The 20,349-nt window shown below is 40.1% G+C and overlaps 1 protein-coding gene across 2 annotated transcripts in view; it reads left to right on the top strand.

Annotated features, from left to right (window-relative positions):
- The first annotated feature begins 454 nt into the window (after positions 1–454).
- LOC306856062 (dihydropyrimidinase-related protein 3-like) overlaps positions 455–20,349 on the top strand; it is a 42,911-nt gene continuing 23,016 nt past the window's right edge. Inside the window, exons 1-3 of one of the 2 annotated variants that reach the window (XM_079395044.1) lie at positions 455–853; positions 16,992–17,080; positions 18,612–18,796. In XM_079395044.1, coding sequence (XP_079251170.1) covers positions 530–853; positions 16,992–17,080; positions 18,612–18,796 — 598 coding nt within the window. In that variant the 5' untranslated portion in view covers positions 455–529. Of the gene's footprint in view, positions 854–12,132; positions 12,244–16,991; positions 17,081–18,611; positions 18,797–20,349 lie in introns of those variants that run through there. The other variant, XM_079395045.1, reaches the window with a different exon arrangement.

Here is a 20,349-nt window from a genome sequence, read left to right as displayed (position 1 = left end):
AAAAAAAAAAAAAAATCATTGTATGATTTATTTTGATTAAATTTTCACTCAGAAATTATGTCAAGTAACACTGAATTAAACTTTGTTTTAAAATAAAATTGTAGGTAGAACGACTGACAAACACTTTTAAAAATAAAGGTTCTTTATTGGCATCAGTGGTTCCACAAAGAACCTTTACCATCCATGGAACCTTTTCATTCCACAAAAGGTTCTTTAGATAATTATAATGTTCTTCACAAAAAAAAGAGGTTCTTTTAACAACTGTTCACTGAAAGTTTCTTTGGGAAGCCAAAACTGGTTCTTTTATAGCATCGCTGAGAAAACCCCACTTTTGGAAGCTTTATTTTTAAGAGTGTAGTGTTTTCTTATAGCCTACTATAATAATATTGTACGCACCTTCGAACAATCATGTTAATGTTATCGACTGAAGTTAAGTGAATGTATTTAGTGCTGCAGGTTTGTGAGGATGAGGCGTGGGCTCCAGGCTGGCTTTCTGTGACTCAGGGTTATTCTCAGTCGGTCTCAGATCATGGCTGAGAGCAGAAGCGCGGACAGAGACGAGGATCTCCCGGTGTATCTGGCGCGGCCGGGAACCACGGACCAGGTGCCGCGGCTGAAATACGGAGGCATGTTTTGTAACGTAGAAGGAGCGTATGAGAGCAAAACCATCGATTTCGACGCTCTCACTGTCGGTCAGCCAAGGTCCAGGAGCCCAAGAGCCACAAACAGAGAAGAGCTGAAGCCCTCCAAGCACCAAAGCAACTTTCCTTCTTCACACAGTGAACGTGAAGCTAAAGACACGGTACAAATAAAGATTGCGTTTGAGAGGGAAGCTCCACAACACCTTGATCAGGTATCTATCTATCTATCTATCTATCTATCTATCTATCTATCTATCTATCTATCTATCTATCTATCTATCTATCTATCTATCTATCTATCTATCTATCTATCTATCTATCTATCTATCATAAAACCAATGTATAGCCTTCATTCTGTGCACAATAAATATATGTAATATTAATTGTTTTCTGTAACGCATTGCAAATTGTTTTGGAGATCTGGATGGAAGGTGTTTGAAGGCTAATGTAAGTTAGAGATGGTTCACATTCCTCACAAATCAGAAATATAGCGCTGTTTACAACAACTATACTGTAACTGCGAGGCCTACACATTTCCTACTGAAGGCCTTCAATTTTAACTCAATTTAAGCTAGTTTTGTTTTTGGTTAAAGAGATGGTCTAGATGTTAATTCACAAAATTGACAGCTTTTAATAGAGCAAATGGTTATTTCTGTACAAACACCTTCCATGCCATAGTTTGACATATTTTTTATATTGATATTCTGTAGTAGATAATTATGTTTAATGAAACCAAATTTAAATATGCAAACATATACCTGTTACCACATTTTACATGAAAAATAATGGAACTTTCCATAAAGTTGTGACAGCCATATCTTTTATCAAGGTGGGAAAACAATTGCTCAGTTTTACACAAAACACATTTTTTCAAATAAGGATTCATACATGTATTATCCTGTATATACTGTATGTCCCACATTGTGATATAAACTGTCATACAGGCTATTTTAAAAGGTGAGATCATTTTCTAGTGGTTACATATTTCATTTCACTGATCTATTGAAAAAGAAGAAAGTTTGGACTTGTTTTTGAGAGTGCCCTTTGTGACGATATTGAATCACACACTTACTGCTGTCTGTCAGGTGATGCACTGGAGACTCGTATTATGTGGGCTTGATTTAATAGACATTTGGCTGAATCCAGCTCACCAGGAGAAGAAACTCTTTCATCATTAATATTCCTGATGTAAGCAGCAGGAAGCAGCTGCTCCTTTCCAGAGAAGTGAAATGATTAAATAATTAGCTCATATAATCAAATTCATGCAGACTGCACATGCTCATTTGTTACCGTTTACAAAGCGTCTCTACTCTCAGTCATTATTTATGTTTATTTATAACATAAGGAGGGTTAATACTCCAGATGAAGGTTTATTTTAATTAATTAATTATTGATTAATTAATTTTTTTACATTTCAAAGTGGCTTAAAAACAGCCCTTAACTATATCTAAAAATATTGTTCCCCAACAAAGTAGACGTTCATTATAATGTTTAATTATTAGTTTATAGTCCTACATAGCTGCAATTTGTTTAATCTGTCAAAGACTAATTTGACTAATTTTGTAAGTAAGGTTGTTTCTTTCAAATGTAAATGTAAGATCTTCTGTATATGCAAAGTTATTTGCAGGAAAAGTCCTTACATATACAGTACTTGTTCAGAAATTGACAGAGTGTCTTAATGAAGCATCGCCATCTAGTGGACAGGACTCATCAGGAAGCTTATCCAATAATTAAGAAATGTTAACTAGTACCCTTTTATTAATACACGACCTGATTTGAATGTATAATGTGCAGATACTACACTGTGTCATTGCACATTTTGTATGTTTAAGTCAATTAGTGATAGACAAGGAGTTTAACACAGATGCAGAGGTCACATTAGGTCAAATAACAATTGAAATTCCCAACCCATGCATCCTTAAAGAAATGTCATCCCTTTGCATTTCGCAAAATAAGGACTTATGAAGGCTTTCAAGTTCTTTTTTAACAGTTGCTATAAAACCCATTTCTCAATACTTAAGTCACGTTTTCAAAACTCTTCACACAGTTCTCCTAATCCACTTTCATTTCTGCACAGCAGATACAAATTGCACTAAAACGACCAAAACACTTTATACATGTTTCAAATGAACTCTTTCTTCCATAACTCTAGCAAAACCTGTCATCACTCAGTAAACAATGACCTAAAACACTAACAACACACAGTGCACAGTGTACAAAACAAGGATGACACTCTCTACTCACTGCAATATTTGTTACATCCAAATAATTTACAGTACAGTACAACATTACTCCTAAATTTCCAATTTTGTGTAGACGGTGATGAAATTGAAAGACAAAAACTTGTGTAAGTGTTCAGCTACATCTAATTGTTTTGATAGTATTTATTTCTTTTTTTTTTTTAGATTTGGAATATATTTCAGTATGGTATTACTGTAGAATGGTAAGAAATTGCTGTGTGATTTTTGAACATTGTACAGTTTTGGGAAAATTTGTAAATGTGCAAATTGTAGGAACCTGTAGGTATGGCAATGGTTGTGTCTGAGATTGAAAAAATATTGATGTAATTTGAAAGATGTAGTCATGTAATGTATTTTATGCCAAAGCAATGAATGATACGTGATCCACAGTTGAACCCACATAGACCTCTGTTGTGCTCACTGTGTGAAAAAGTGACCTAAGTATTGAGAAACTGATCCTGGTCCAGATTTCGGCTCTCGGATTAAATCAAATCTCAAAAACGGATTGTTCAAAAAAAAAAAGAAGATGTATCTGGATCATCGTGATCCAATCCGATTTTGATTTGTAAAACCAACAGAAAAGTAAGATGGATTACCTGATCCTGGATATAGCAAAACATGGGATTTCCAAATCCAGATCATTCTGATCCAGATTAAGCTTTTTGAACAACTGGCCCCTGGTGATTGTTAAAACAAACTGGTATTATTACAGTTTTTTCTAAATGCTTACATATAGTTTTTGAAACTCCATCTCTCAAAACTCTACACACAACCAAAAAACACACACACACAACATGCAAAACGTCACACACATCTTACAAAAGCAAACACTTCCTTCAAAACTATTTGAATTCTTCTAGAAATGGTATTTTTAAGTAGTACCACTACACACAAAAATTAAATAATAAGTCACATGCACGCCGAACTACACACAGATGTGAAAAATGTAAAACACTACTCTTGTGTGTCTTCTGCTTGTTCAGAGTGCAGTGGAGCAGAGGAGTTTGTCACAGCACTCGCACATACATGCATATGCACATATACACTTATGCAACTTAACTGAATCATTACTGAACTGACATGAGCTGTAGAATGACACTATTGACTTGTAAGAGCTGTTTTACAGCAGAATTTGAATTTGATTCTATTGTGAAGCTGCTGTGAAACAATCTATATTGTATAAAGCGCAGTCTGACTTTGCTTGTATGCATATTCAGTGTGTGTGTGTGTGTGTCTGTGTGTATGTATATATATATATATATATCAGGGCTCGCAAAATTTCGAAATCCCTGGTAGCCCTTCTGGCAGGTATTCTTCAGATTTTCAGAAAATTAATTTAACTAGCCCAAATAAAAAAAGACCATAAATGTCAATCAAAAACATTTTCAATACACAAATATCAAGGAAACTGTTTTATTTTACTATTTACAGAGTAGCTACATTTTATTAATTTTTTTTATAAATTCGTACATATTTTACGAGATGGCTAAGGCATACGAATTTGTACGACCTCACTCGTACAATTTCATACAATTTTTGCTAAATTGTACGTATTTTACGAGTTGCCAATTCGTATGAATTTGTACGAATGACCTACACCTAACCTACCCGTCACTGGGGTTTAGACAAGTTTGAGGTCGTATAAAATCGTACGAATTAGCCACCTAGTAAAATATGTACGAATTGCCGTGAGATAGCGTTGGCTGCACAAGTAAAATGAACACCGTATGAGTGGGGTTGGATAATATCTATAGTAACATATTAAGCCATAAAATTACATGATTTACAATTGAGATACAGGTTTTCACAAAAACAAAAATCTTATAAAATGGTATTTCAGCCTTTAAAACATTTTTATGAAAAGGGATAAGTCAAACATATGAATTATTATATTAATGTAAAACATAAATAAAAGTTCCACTTAAACAGTTTCAGAGGCTCCTGGGGCATATGGCATCCGCAGCCACTATCACGCTACTCGTGTTGCTTCATATGAGACTGCTTCAGCGTTGGCTTCACGACCAGGTCCCGAGATGGGAATGGCGACGCGGCACGTACCCGGTCTCTGACACCCCGTCCTGCCATCAAACCTTCAGCCCGTGGTCGGATCTTGCCTTTCTTCGGGCAGGAGTGCCCCTAGTCCAAGTGTCCAGGCATGTTGTTGTATCAACAGATGCCTCTGCCATGGGTTGGGGTGCCATGTGCAATGGGCATGCAGCTGCGGGGCTCTGGACAGGGCCCCGACTGCAGTGGCATATCAACTGCCTCGAGTTGCTAGCATTATGGCTTGCTCTGCATTGCTTGAAATCGCTGCTACACAACAAGCATGTACTGGTACGTACGGACAACACTGCGACCGCTGCGTACATCAACCACCAAGGCGGTCTACACTCTCGTCGCATGTCGCAACTCGCCTGCCATCTCCTCCTTTAGAGTCAGAAGCATCTGAGGTCGCTTCGCGCCGTGCATGTCCCAGGCGAGCTCAATCGTACAGCCGACGAGCTCTCATGTCAGCCCACCCTTCCGGGAGAATGGCGACTCCACCCCGAGACAGTACAGCTGATTTGGAGATGCTTCGGGGACGCTCAGGTGGACCTATATGCCTCCCCGAACACGTCCCATTGCAAACCCACGGCACGGACGCGCTGACATACAGCTGGCCTCAGGGCCTATGCAAATATGTGTTTCCCCCAGTGAGCCTTCTCGCACAGACACTGTGCAAAGTTCAGGGAGGACGAGGAGGAGGTCCTCTTGGTGGCGCCATACTGGCCCAATCAGACTTGGTTCCCCGAACTGATGCTCCTTGCGACAGCCCCTCCTTGGTAAATTCCTGAGGAGGGATCTCCTTTCTCAGAGAGGGGGCACCCTCTGGCACCAGCGTCCAGACTTGTGGAATCTCCACGTGTGTTCCCTGGACGAGACATGGAGGTTCTAGATGGGCTACCTCCATCGGTAGTAAACACCATCACTTCAGCTAGAGCCCCATCTACAAGACACGCTTACAGGCTGAAGTGGAACCTGTTTGTCGATTACGACCCCGTAGATGCCCGATCAGGATTGTGCTCTCTTTCCTACAAGATGGGTTGGAGCAAAGGCTGTCTCCCTCCACCCTCAAAGTGTGTGTTGCCGCTATAGCCGCACATCACAATGCAGTAGACGGTAAGCCTGTGGGGAAGCACGACTTGGTCATCAGGTTCCTCAGAGGGGTGAGGAGGTTAAATCCTCCACGCCCTCATCTGGTACCCTCTTGGGTTCTCCCCTCGGTCCTGACGGCCTTGAAGGAGGAGCCCTTCAAGCCTCTGCAGCCAGTAGAGCTTAAGTTTCTGTCGTTAAAGACAGTCCTCCTCACTGCATTGGCCTCGGTCAAGAGGGTAGGGGACCTGCAGGCATATTCGGTCGATGATTCGTGCCTACAATTTGGATCGGGTAACTCTCACGTTGTCCTGAGACCCTGGACTGGATATGTGCCCAAAGTTCACACCACGCTCTTTAGGGATCAGGTGGTCAACTTGCAAATGCTGCCCCAGGAGGAGGCAGACCCAGCCATTGCTCTGCTCTGTCCCGTCCGCGTTTTGCCTGTTTGCGTGGACCGCACGCAGAGCTTCAGGACCTCAGACCAGCTCTTTGTTTACTTTGGAGGACAGCAGAAGAGAAAGGCTGTTTCCAAACAAAGACTTGCCCACTGTATAGTGGAGGCTATAGTCCTAGCTTACCAGGCCCAACACTTGCCGTGCCCCCTCGGAGTAAGAGCACACTCTACGAGAGGCGTTTCTTCTTCTTGGGCATTTGCGCGGGGCGCCTCGATAGCAGACATCTGTAGAGCTGCCGGCTGGGCGACACCTAACACTTTTGCGAGATTCTATAATCTCCGTGTAGAGCCCGTGTCTTCCCGTGTACTCGCCTCAGGTGGCCAGTAACACCGGACCCACTCGGTGTCGATCACGCTTGCTGCGCCATTCCCCTCTACAGACTGAATACGTGTGCTTTTACTGCTTCTCAGTTCAGTTCCCCTTGGTGAACCCTGTTGAAGTTCTGCCCGCACCCTCGGCAGTCGGGTGTGGCGGAGCGCCAGACGCCAGGCCCAGCACTTGTGTGTTTGCCTAAGGTCAGCCCTTGTGCTGGGCTAGGTGCCCGTGTGTAGTGATTCCCCTTCAGGTGATCCCACATGTGTATTCTTCCATGGTATGACTCCCCTCACGGTGAGCCCGTATCTTTCCCTGGTGGAGACCTTCTGCCGTCTCTGCTGTGTGTTGGTCTCACCCTAGGCTGGCTGAGTCTATCTCAGAGATTTCCATATGTAGTACTGCCCTTGGCCAGTCCATATATGTAATCTCCACATGGCACATCCTTTACTGATGTGGCTTCCGTAGCGTTCCCCTACTTGGATTACGCTTTCCCAGTGTTATCCATACCCATTGTATGGAGCAGCACTGGCTGTCATCTCTGCCTAAGCCCCGTCCTATCTTCTGTCCCAACTGGTGTGGGGGGACTTGCCGGCTTCCGCAGGGCACTGGAGGGGGGCAGCAATAGTGATGTTTTCATAAGGATCCCATTTACGTCAGTCACTTGACATTACGCCGAACCTGACTGACTGAAAGGGAACGTCTCGGTTACATATGTAACCCTCGTTCCCTGAAGGAGGGAATGGAGATGTATCGTCCTGTCACCACAGTTGCTGTACCACCGCTGTACGGCCGGGGCACACAGTCTCGGCTCCTCAGTGAAAAACTGATGTGTGTTTGCACGCGCTCTCCTTTTATACCCGCGCTGCAGGGCAGGGTGCGTATGGCGAAACACGCACACCAACTGTCATTGGCTTGTTTTGTTAACACTCGAAGGTGATTGGGCTCTCTGGCGAGATCCCATTTACGTCATATACAACCATAGGGATACAACAGCCATCACAGCACCCATATATACGGTCCTTCAGTATTATCAGCAGCTTTCGCATTGTTCAATAGCTAAATTGACTGGCTGGACGAGAGGAGTCAGGATTTGGTCTTCTGATTCTCCTTTGAATCAGACTAATTTCTAAAATGTTTACATTAAATTATTGAACTTAAATGATATCCACAATACATTTATGTTGGTTCTGTTCTGTCTATCTTAAGGGGTTATCAACACAGATGCATATTCAATGTGTGTGTGTATGTGTGCGTGTGTATGTGTGTGTGTATATATATATATATATATATATACAGGTGCTGGTCATAAAATTAGAATATCATGAAAAAGTTGATTTATTTCAGTAATACCATTCAAAAAGTGAAACTTGTATATTAGATTCATTCATTACACACAGACTGATATATTTCAAATGTTTATTTCCTTTAATTTTGATGATTATAACTGACAACAAATGAAAGTCCCAAATTCAGTATTCCAGAAAATTAGAATATTGTGAAAATGTTCAATATTGAAGACACCTGGTGCCACACTCTAATCAGCTAATTAACTCAAAACACCTGCAAAAGCCTTTAAATGGTCTCTCAGTCTAGTTCTGTAGGCTACACAATCATGGGGAAGACTGCTGACTTGACAGTTGTCCAAAAGATGACCATTGACACCTTGCATAAGGAGGGCAAGACACAAAAGGTCATTGCTAAAGAGGCTGGCTGTTCACAGAGCTCTGTGTCCAAGCACATTAATAGAGAGGCGAAGGGAAGGACGTGGTAAAAAAAGATGTGGTAGAAAAAAAAGTGTACAAGCAATAGGGATAACCGCACCCTGGAGAAGATTGTGAAACAAAACCCATTCAAAAATGTGGGGGAGATTCACAAAGAGTGTACTGCAGCTAGAGTCAGTGCTTGAAGAACCACCACGCACAGACGTATGCAAGACATGGGTTTCAGCTGTCGCATTCCTTGTGTCAAGCCACTCTTGAACAAGAGACAGCGTCAGAAGCGTCTTGCCTGGGCTAAAGACAAAAAGGACTCGACTGCTGCTGAGTGGTCCAAAGTTATGTTCTCTGATGAAAGTAAATTTTGCATTTCCTTTGGAAATCAAGGTCCCAGAGTCTGGAGGAAGAGAGGAGACGCACATAATCCACATTGCTTGATGTCCAGTGTAAAGTTTCCACAGTCATTGATGGTTTGGGGTGCCATGTCATCTGCTGGTGTTGGTCCATTATTGTGTTTTCTGAGGTCCAAGGTCAACGCAGCCGTCTACCAGGAAGTTTTAGAGCACTTCATGCTTCCTGCTGCTGACCAACTTTATGGAGATGCAGATTTAATTTTCCAACAGGACTTGGCACCTGCACACACTGCCAAAGCTACCAGTACCTGGTTTAAGGACCATGGTATCCCTGTTCTTGATTGGCCAGCAAACTCGCCTGACCTTAACCCCATAGAAAACCTATGGGGTATTGTGAAGAGGAAGATGCAATACGCCAGACCCAACAATTCAGAAGAGCTGAAGGCCACTATCAGAGCAACATGGGCTCTCCTAACACCTGAGCAGTGCCACAGACTGATCGACTCCATGCCACGCCGCATTGCTGCAGTAATCCAGGCCAAAGGAGCCCCAACTAAATATTGAGTGCTGTACATGCTCATACTTTTCATGTTCATACTTTTCAGTTGGCCAACATTTCTAAAAATATTTTTTTTTGCATTGGTCTTAATTGATATTCTAATTTTCTGAGATACTGAATTTGGGACTTTCATTAGTTGTCAGTTATAATCATCAAAATTAAAGGAAATAAACATTTTAAATATATCAGTCTGTGTGTAATGAATTAATCTAATATACAAGTTTCACTTTTTGGATGGTATTACTGAAATAAATCAACTTTTTCATGATATTCTAATTTTATGACCAGCACCTGTATACAGTATATGTGTGTGTGTGTGTGTGTGTGTGTATTACATACATAAACACACACAACTGTAAACAGAAATGCAAGGGGGTAAAATTATTTTTTCTGAAAACATTTAATTTTGATTTCTAAGTGCACAAATGATGTCTAAGTGGTTTCACACATGGTCACTGGCTGTAGGTCATCAGTAAATGAGTGTGGCATTTAAATGGCAGTGTTTCCCAAATTAAACACAAGAGCTGTTAGTTTCAAATGATGTGTGTATTGTAGAGAACTGTGTTTAGTGTTTAAAACTTTTGCAAAAGGTTTGTTTTACAATATCAAACTAAGTTTAAAGCATGCAATGTGCTTAGAGTTTTGGTCTAAAGACTTGGTCTAAAGATAAAATATATGAGTGAACGAAGTGGGCCTCAAGTACCACTTTAGTGTCTAAGCAGTTCTAAAAAACTGTAGCATATTGCTTTATCTGAAGGGAGTATTTATGCTTAACATGGTGTGGACATAAATTACTGATCCACAAAATAAATTATGTCTGATGTGAGAAGACATGTACAGGATAGCTGATCTGGAATGAGACAAATGCAATAGAAATGTGTGTGTACTTGTTGTGTGAAATACTTTGTGTGTGTGTGTGTGTGAGCGTGTTTTTATATATGTGAGTGTGTGTGCGTTTATATATGTCTGTATGTGTGTGTGTGTGTGCGTGCTTGTGTGTTTTGTCTGAGTGTATGTGTGTTTTTATATATGTGTGTATGTTTATGTATGTCGGTGTTTGTGTGTGAGTGTGAGTGTGTGTGTGTGTTTGTGTAGAGGGGGGTGGGCTCTGCTCAGACAAAGAGACACATGGCAGGGTGGAGCTCAGCAGCTGTTCTCCGGACCACACTCCTCTTTTGTTCATCATCACTGTGACGCTCCATGTCTAGTCCTTGATTATGAAAGTCATAAACATGCACTTTCCCAACAGATAAACTAGACAGCATTCTCTCTCTGCATCTGCTCTGTGAACACATTTGGAACACTGGAACAACATTCAGTCTTAAAGACAGTGAAGTAGCTAACAAGCTTTGTAGAGACTTAATAGGATTGTGGGAGACTTACTTTAAAAACTCCTTTGTGAGAAAGAAGTGCGTTTAATTGTATTGAACACACTCTTGTAATGCACTTCAAACCTTAAAAATATATATACCAAAAAAACTGTACATGCAGATCATATAATATAAATGATTATAAGTTATTATGTTTCCACAATATTTTGTTGTGTTTTGAAAGCTGTACACTTGGGGAGTTAAATACCATATTAAAGCACATGTAAAGTACTATTTTTATTTTTAACTCTGTTTTTCAGTATTACATCTACAGTAATATTTCAAATGTACTAAACTGCTGCTTCATTGTTACAAATTATAAATCTATTTAAATACACACTAGAAATTAGCCAACATTAAATACAATTTTAGTTTGCCATAGTAGCCTACATTCAACATTAAACTTTGTTCATATTTCACTTTAAATGTATTGAAATCAAGAAATTACATATATAGATGTACGTAAGTCCTACTGAAGTATGTCAGAAACATTTCTTAAATTCAACTAATTGCATTTATTGCATAAATGTGAATTTTCATTTAACCCCGACATTCAATTAAGTGCCAGAAAACATTAAATTCAATTCACACTTCCATATTCTTTTAAAGTGTATTATTATTTAGCTACCTAATAAATAGGCCTACTTCTATTTCACAGGGGTTGGCATATCAGATTTATTTGGTTAATTTATCCTAATTGTCAGCAATCATTTGACATTAAGTGCCTCTGTTTTCACTGGTAAGTGAAAAGATTGTCAATTAAAAAATATTTAACAATTTAACTATTTACATCTCTGCTTGACACCAGCGTTTACATGCAATTGATATCCGATTCATTAACAAATGATTCGTTTGAGTCGGTTCTTTGAAATGAACCGGTTCGTACATCATTCTCAAAGTAATAAAGGTGGAGTTTGTTGGTATCCGTGTGAAGAAAGTAGCACAAATCATTACAATTATTAGCCTTTCACTGTTATGCGTAAAATAAATGCGATAATTACTAAATGTATCTCATTCTACTTTGTCTATGTTATTAACTTGCAGTAGCTGTGAAAATCAGTGAGCTTTTATTATTAGCTTTTACTGTGGCTATTGAATCAGTATAAGAGATCCAAATACATTCAGACTACTTTAAAATATAATAAACATTTATTAAAACATGACATCAGGGTAGGCCACTCGTCATGTCGTGAATCAATGTTTGAACCGGTTCAGTACTGTTCGAGAGAACCGATTCGGGTAAATGAGCCGGGCTTCACGAGCCTAGTTTTGGCGCCGCCTGGTGGCTAAAACCACACACGACACCCGGCTGGACATGGAGGGAGGAGCCCAGCAGAGCAGACAATCAAGTCCAGTGTGCGCAACCACTAACATCAGCAAAAGAACAGAATAAAGACGTCTGCGTCAACCGAGATCAAACCATGTCTTACCAGGGCAAAAAGAATATCCCAAAAATCACTGTAAGTTCATGCATTTATATTCATATTTCAATGCGTATTTTCTTTCAGAGTGGCTTTGATCTGAACGTTTCTAACAAAAATAAATGTCAGGCTGCAGGCGTGTCAGAGAATGTGGGTTAAACTGATAGAGAGGAATTGAGCCTGATTCTAGTTCAGATGAGTTTTTTGGAAGGAATCATATTCCAAGTGCAATATCATTATCATGATTGTTTTTATCAATATACTGATTCTTACAGTCTTTTCCGAATATTGTAGATAAAAGGAAATGTTGTGTTGAGCCGGTGTACTGCAGCAAGAAAATCACGCCCATAACTGAGCCTGCTACATACTACATACACCCAGCAGCACACAAAGACATCAGGCTGATTTTAAAAGGATATTTGTAAAGGTTGAGTGCGTGTGCATGGGTCTTCGAGAGGTTTTTGTAATCATTTGCAGTGCAGTGTTGGGGTTTTTACAGTGATGTTCTTTGTCTCGGAGATCCTCATGGTGCTGATGCTGTTAGACTGCGCAGTCCGGGCGCACGAGCATTGCACGGATTTCGCACAGCCTAGCCTATTATTTGCTCTTTCATATTGTGATTTTGAAAAGACGTGTCCAAAATGTGCAATAATCGCGCAAGAGATTGTCATATTTAAATACGTGTTACTGAAGAGCGTTTCTCTTGTGTGTGCTGAGGTGAGGAGAGGTGAGGAGAGGAGAGGAGAGGAGAGGAGAGGTAAGGAGAGGAGAGGAGAGGAGAGGAGAGGAGAGGAGAGGAGAGGAGAGGAGAGAGGTAAGGAGAGGAGAGGAGAGGAGAGGAGTGGAGAGGTGAGGAGAGGAGAGGAGAGGAGAGGAGAGGAGAGAGAGGTGTGGTGAGGTGAGGAGAGGAGAGGTGAAGTGAGGTGTGGTGAGGAGAGGTGAGGAGAGGAGAGGAGTGGAGAGGAGAGGTGAGGTGTGGTGAGGAGAGGAGAGGAGAGGAGAGGAGAGGAGAGGAGAGGATAGGAGAGGAGAGGAGAGGAGAGGAGAGGAGAGGTGTGGTGAGGAGAGGAGAGGAGAGGAGAGGTGTGGTGAGGAGAGGAGAGGAGAGGAGAGGTGTGGTGAGGAGAGGAGAGGAGAGGAGATGTGAGGAGAGGAGAGGAGTGGAGAGGAGAGGAGAGGAGTGGAGAGGAGAGGAGAGGAGAGGAGAGGAGAGGAGATGAGAGGAGAGGAGAGGAGAGGAGAGGAGAGGAGAGGAGTGGAGAGGAGAGGAGAGGAGAGGAGTGGAGAGGAGAGGAGAGGAGAGGAGAGGAGAGGAGTGGAGAGGAGAGGAGAGGAGAGGAGATGAGATGAGATGAGATGAGATGAGATGAGATGAGATGAGAGGAGAGGAGCGGAGAGGAGAGGCGTGGTGAGGAGAGGAGATGAGATGAGAGGAGAGGAGAGGAGAGGAGAGGAGAGGCGTGGTGAGGAGAGGAGAGGAGAGGAGAGGAGAGGAGAGGAGATGAGATGAGATGAGATGAGATGAGATGAGAGGAGAGGAGAGGAGTGGAGAGGAGAGGCGTGGTGAGGAGAGGAGAGGAGTGGAGAGGAGAGGAGAGGCGTGGTGAGGAGAGGAGAGGAGAGGAGAGGAGAGGAGAGGAGAGGCGTGGTGAGGAGAGGAGAGGAGAGGAGAGGAGAGGAGATGTGAGGAGAGGAGAGGCGTGGTGAGGAGAGGAGAGGAGAGGAGAGGAGTGGAGAGGAGAGGCGTGGTGAGGAGAGGAGAGGAGTGGAGAGGAGAGGAGAGGCGTGGTGAGGAGAGGAGAGGAGATGTGAGGAGAGGAGTGGAGAGGAGAGGCGTGGTGAGGAGAGGAGAGGAGTGGAGAGGAGAGGAGAGGAGAGGAGAGGTGTGGAGAGGAGAGGAGAGGAGAGGAGAGGAGATGAGATGAGAGGAGAGGAGAGGAGATGAGATGAGAGGAGAGGAGCGGAGAGGAGAGGCGTGGTTTTCTCTTTCTCTGACTGACGCTGCTGTCAGATGCTCTGGACATCAATATTATTGTTCAGCAGTGACCTACCCAAAAGAGCCATCCATCTCTGCACATTAGCATCAGGCCTGCAGACCTGTCTGAATACACAGTGCTGTCGCTTACCACAGGCGATCATTGAGGTCATTTGGTCCTCCAGCCCAGTTAGTAAAATCTGTCCAAAATCGCCTTTACTGGATATGAGGCTACCAGAGGGGTATGTTTAATTAGTGGTAAAACCCTTTTTGGTATGTTTTGTGTGAAATAATTTTCTATTTACAAAGTTTTTTTGTTCCTCCAGTGTTGAAATATTGTAACCAAGCGGTTTATTTTAGTTCATAAGCCTATCACGAGTTTACCCGCCCCCTTTTGATTGACATGAAATAATGAGCTCTGATCATTGGCTGTTTTTAAATAATCGGCAGCTGTCCGATATTGCAGAAATGACATTTATCGTAGAAAGTTATTGCAGAGGATGCTGACGCCATCATAGTGCAGAGCCAGATAATACATTAATACTATGGGGCTACATAATTAATGTAGTATATTACTTTAGCATTGGAATGAAATGATATTATACTTGTGTCCCCTCAAAACATGACTCCCCTGACTATAACATCCTGGATAACTCGGGCGTAGGGCAGGGTGGATGTGTTGAAGTCTAACAGAGCTTGGTCATCATGTTGATGGTGAGCTCCAGTGTTTTGACTGCTATGTTGGCAGAAAAGAAGAAACTCTCATGAGCGGATGGTAAATATTTTGGTCACCAGGCAACAAGGCTGCAGCTCTGGATGCATGCAGAGAGGTTTTCTTCAATCCCGCACAAGCATGGCTAATGCTCCACGCCTTAATGTCCTCTGGCTCAGCTTTCTTTGGCTGTATCTCCCCCACTCCCTATGCACACTTAACAAATGACAGCACTGTTTGTGTGCTCAGATTGGACTCTGGCATTCGTCGAACTGTCTGTCCCTGTGAGTCAATACACTTTCTGCACATTTACATCTTTGCTTTGTCAGCATCCTGCTGAAATCCTTCAGTTTCTTGTCCCAGAATATATCCCTTTGTTGTCTTTCATAGACAACAAAGGGATATATTCTGGGACAAGAAACTGGAGAAAAGAACATCTTTCATAGAGAACATAGATTTATTGAAATTATTCATGTTTGAATCATGTTCTTTAGATTTAAGGTTGCCTATTTTTGTAGTTCCACTCTGGACTCATTTAAGCTTATATACTGAATGATTAGTTCAGTGCTGTTTTTATGTGGCATGTTGTATCTACGCAGAGCAACCTGTGCATTGTAAAAGCACTCTTTAACATGATTTGAAATGCTTTCTTGTTGGTTTCAAAACACAAAATGGTTCCTGTCAAGTTGTCTTTGCTAAAATAAAGATGAGATGGTTCCTTGTTCAAGCTTACGTTGTCTTTCGAGTTCTGAAGTGACACTGGTGACATGCCGTTATGAACTGATTATTCAGAAAAAATGTCACTCGGGTGATTTTGACCCTAAGTTGAAGTGATGCATGGAGCTACTGCAGCAAACCTCTCATCATGACTGAATTTTAAATAGCAGGACTTTAAATTTTAATTTGTGTAGTGGAGGAAATCAGTTTTGAATGTCTTGGTAATGTTAAGTTTTAAGGCTTTGTATGCAATAGAAATGTAAAAGTCTGTGTCCTTCTAGTCAAGTCAAATCCAAATGTATTCATATAGCACTTTCTTAACTTCACACTTTATTGTTGCGTTTAGCAGACGAGAGCTGGGTGATAATATAGTTTTGCTACAGTACAAGCAATCAAGTAGTTGAGATTTGCAATATAAAGAAAAATACTTATATATCCAGCTTTATATGAAGAGCTTCATCCAGTGGAGACAGTGAAACAGCACTGATGCAGTGAGTGATTCATGATTCCCCAGACAGACTGACCACAGGTCCATATGAGCTCAATCATTTATGCTTTAAAGTAGCACTCAGGGTTCCTGCTATATTGATTTTTATGCAGTGTGTTTTTGATTCTCCGTGTTCATTGTATTACATTGCATGTTTTATTACATTTGTATGTTCAATAGCACATCACTAACAGAGTCAGTGGTTCTCAAAGTGTGGCACTCAGGCTCCCTCTAGTGGTTACGCAGAGGAATCCCTAAATTAAATATAAATTAATGTTAAAACACAATAAATTTCAATTTAATCTTTATTTGAGTAAAGCTGTGTTTTTAGTTTTTTTTTTGTTTTTACATTAAAGTACAGTACAGTTTTTATTTACTTTTAGGTACAACACATTTTAATTTAAACATTATTTAAGTTTTTTATTGACCTGTTTGTAAGCACTGTGCAGTTTCAGGTTCAATGTTTTAGGAATAAAACTGGCTATTTTTTTAACTGTGCAGAGCAGTAGCTGAATAGGCCTACTACGCAGCTGTATTTTAATGTTGGTCATTATGGTGGTACCATTTTCTGAGGTGGTACTAAGAAGTTTGATGTTCTCTGCTGTTGATTATTTAGCTATTCATTTGTAAGTTTCACCACTTGTTGGAGCTTTAAATTGAATGATGTCTGTTTGCATCCAGTCCATAAATTCTCAAAAATTTGTTTCTAAATCAAGATAGTTGTAGAAAAGCAAGCTTTCAGCAATGTGTAGAACTTGCATGCAACTTGAATTAAAACTCTTAACATTTTTGCAATCTAAATATAAATATAAAGTATGAAAATGTTACATTTGTTTTGCAGTCTAAATAAGTATCCTCATTCTCTCTCTCTCTGTTTCGGTCTCGTGTTTTCTCAGTGCGAGAGGCTCCTGATTAAAGGCGGTCGGATTGTGAACGATGACCAGTCCTTCTATGCAGACATCTATATGGAGGATGGAGTCATCAAGTAAGCTGCGTTCACATGCACACATATACTTGTATATATAAATGTAATGAATTATTATTATTATATACAGTACAACCGTACTGGATCTAAATACAGGTTCTTGTTTCTAACTGAAATTAAAGCCATACCCATATTTATCAGCATCGTTGATTAAATAACTGCTGTTTTTAATGTTAAACTCATACCAGACTTTCAACCTAAAGCAACAACTCATATTTTGATTAATTGTTTTTGAGAACTGCTTACTCCTGCTTTGAACAAAGCCAGCTAATATTTATATTAAAAGTCAGCATGACTAATTTGTAAATGCATGCTATGTTATGTGTGTTTCATTACAAAGAAAATCTTTAATCAAAATGCCTTAACTCAAACATATGAGTGTATGTGTTACACTGAAAATCTTGTGAAAACAATAATTTGACATGTATCATATATCATTTTTACACATAGCATTTTTAAATAATGAGTACCTTAATTAGAAAATGAATGTTAATAATATACAAACTTTTAGTTATGATATATTGACAGCCTTAACCAATCTCTCCACGTAATAAAAATCTCAAATTATTGATATTTTTAATATTCTGACCATTACTCAAAATAATGAGGCTCTACAGGCATCTACAGACCAAATAAGTTTTGGTCACACTTTATTTTATTTCTGGCTATTGACAAACCATTAACTATGACTCAATAAACTCCTAATTTGGTGCTTATTAATAGTCAGTAAGGTATTTGTTGATATTAGACATTGGGTAGGATCAGGGATGCAGAATATGTTATTTTCTAACTACTAATAAACAGTCAATATGCTAGTAATATGCATGCTAATAAGCAACTAGTTAATAGTGAGAATTGGTGCCTAAACTAAAGTGTTACCGATTTTGGCAACACTTTATAATAACTGCACACTATGAATCATAAGTTAAGCATGAGTAAATAGTTAATTCATCCGTTATAAAGCATTTACAGCAGATTTAAAGACTCATTTATCTCCCAAACAGAAAAGTTAAACACAAAGGGATACAGAACACAGAAATATTTATTTCAAGATGCAAAAAATGAAACTGTACAACTGTACACTTGATTAAAAAATGAAAAATAAACCTCTGCAATTTCATAGAAAAAAAAATAAATAAAAATTCTAGTGTACAGTTTCATTTTTTTGCATCTTGAAATAAATATTTCTGAGTTCTGTATCCCTCTGTGTTGTGTTGGTTTATTTTTTTCTGTTGGGAAGATAACTGAGCCTTTAAATCTCCTTTGTACTAGATATGCTTATAAATCAAGAACAAGGCATTTATAGCTGTGTTCATAAACTGCTTACTAATGACTATTAATGATGTGGATAATGCTTTATAAAGGATGGACTGACTATTTACTAATGCTTACCTAATGATTCATAGCGTGCAGTTACTATAAAGTGTTACCAAAAAAAAAACCTGATAAAAAAAATTGTAATTTCCTCATCAATTCATTAACATTTATCCCATATTGTCTTTCTGAATTATCATCTTCTGTCAACTTCAAGGCAAATTGGAGACAACCTGATAGTCCCAGGAGGGGTGAAGACCATTGAGGCCGATGGGAAGATGGTGATTCCTGGAGGAATTGACATCCACACCCACCTACAGATGCCCTTCAGGGGAACAACCACTGTGGATGATTTTACCCAGGGCACCAAGGCTGCTCTTGCTGGAGGAACCACCATGATCGGTGAGATCTGTGGAAGATTTATCTGCAGTGGTTTGAATTGAGGGGATAGTTCACCCAAAAATGAACATCAGCTGTTAATTTACTCGACTTCTGGCCATCCAAGATGTAGGTGACTGTTTTTTTCTTCAGTAAACAGTAAAGATTTTTAGCTGAAATTTAGCAAGTCACTTGAAATTTTTACTGTCACTTGAGAGCCTAAAAAAATATCAGACAAGACAAAATTAATCAACAATATTTTGAGGTCTTATGAAGCGAAACGATCGGTCTGTGCAAGAAACTGCACATAATTTAGTAGTTTGTTTATGTAATCATGCAGTGACATCAAGTTTAGACAGTTATGTTAGTTAAGCACCCAATAATGATGGGAAACATGGATGTTTCACATATCTAAAACATATAAAGTTAATAAACTAATCTTTATCAGCTCAAATATATATATATATATATTTTATTGAGTGGAAAGTACAAACATAATTATTGAGACAAAAGACATAGTCTGGGGGAGGAAACATGATGATTCAAAAATTCAAATAAATTCAATCAGCGGGCAAAGTTTGAAGGGAGTGAAAATATATTATAAAATTTTGCCATTTATCAGAACCATAACTGGCATGCCGAGAGCATCTTATCTTTTCCAACTTCAAAAAGTACATGGTATCCACAAGCCACTGTGAGAAACCTGGGGTTTGTTGGACTTCCAAAGAAATAAAATTTGTCATCTAGCCAATAAAGAAGCGAAGGCAAGTACATCTAACTGTTTAGATGTAAACTGAGTCCAAACTCTAGGAACCCCACAGATTGCAGTAGCAGGGCAGACATCAACTTTGGTTTTAAATATTTTGGACATAGTCTCAACATAATTGTTCCAATAGTTACAAAGTACTGGACAGAAAAAAACAAACAAACATATGACTCAGATTACAGGGTGACATGTGACATCTAACACAACTGTCGTCAACACTGGAATACATTGCGGAGAGTTGTGGTTTGGAGTAATGAACCCTATGCAGTATTTTAACTGTATGACTGAAAGTCGAGCACATATTGAACTTGAGTGGATTCTATTAACATCAGCTCAAATTTTGTGTGTGTGTGTGTGTGTGGGTGTGCGTGTGCGTGTGTGTGTGTGGGGGGGGTGTGAGTGTGTATGAGTGTGTGTGTGTGCGTGCGTGTGTGTGTGTGTGTGTGAGTGTGTGCATGTTTATGTGGTTTATGAGGACACTGCCTATGTCCCCGTAATTCAAAAGGCTTAAAAAACATACTAAATGGTGTTTTTTTGAAAATCTAAAAATGCACAAAGTCTCCTGTGAGGGCTAAGTTTAGGTGTAGGGTTGGTGTAGGGCAATAGCACACACAGTTTGTTCAGTATAAAAACCATTACGCCTATGGAGAGTCCCCATAAACCACAAAAACCAACATGTGTGTGTGTGCATGTGTGTGTGTGTGTGCATATGTGTGTGTGTGTGTGTGTGTGTGTGTGTGTGTGTGTGTGTGCATGTGTGTGTGTGTGTATACGTGTGTGTGTGTGTGTTAATGAAAAGGGATAAACATTG

This window comes from Barbus barbus (genome assembly GCF_936440315.1).
Source record: "Barbus barbus genome assembly, chromosome: 36".
NCBI classification, from domain to species: Eukaryota; Metazoa; Chordata; class Actinopteri; order Cypriniformes; family Cyprinidae; genus Barbus; species Barbus barbus.
Note: the sequence above shows the minus strand (reverse complement) of the source record. Positions and strands in the feature narration are given on the sequence as shown.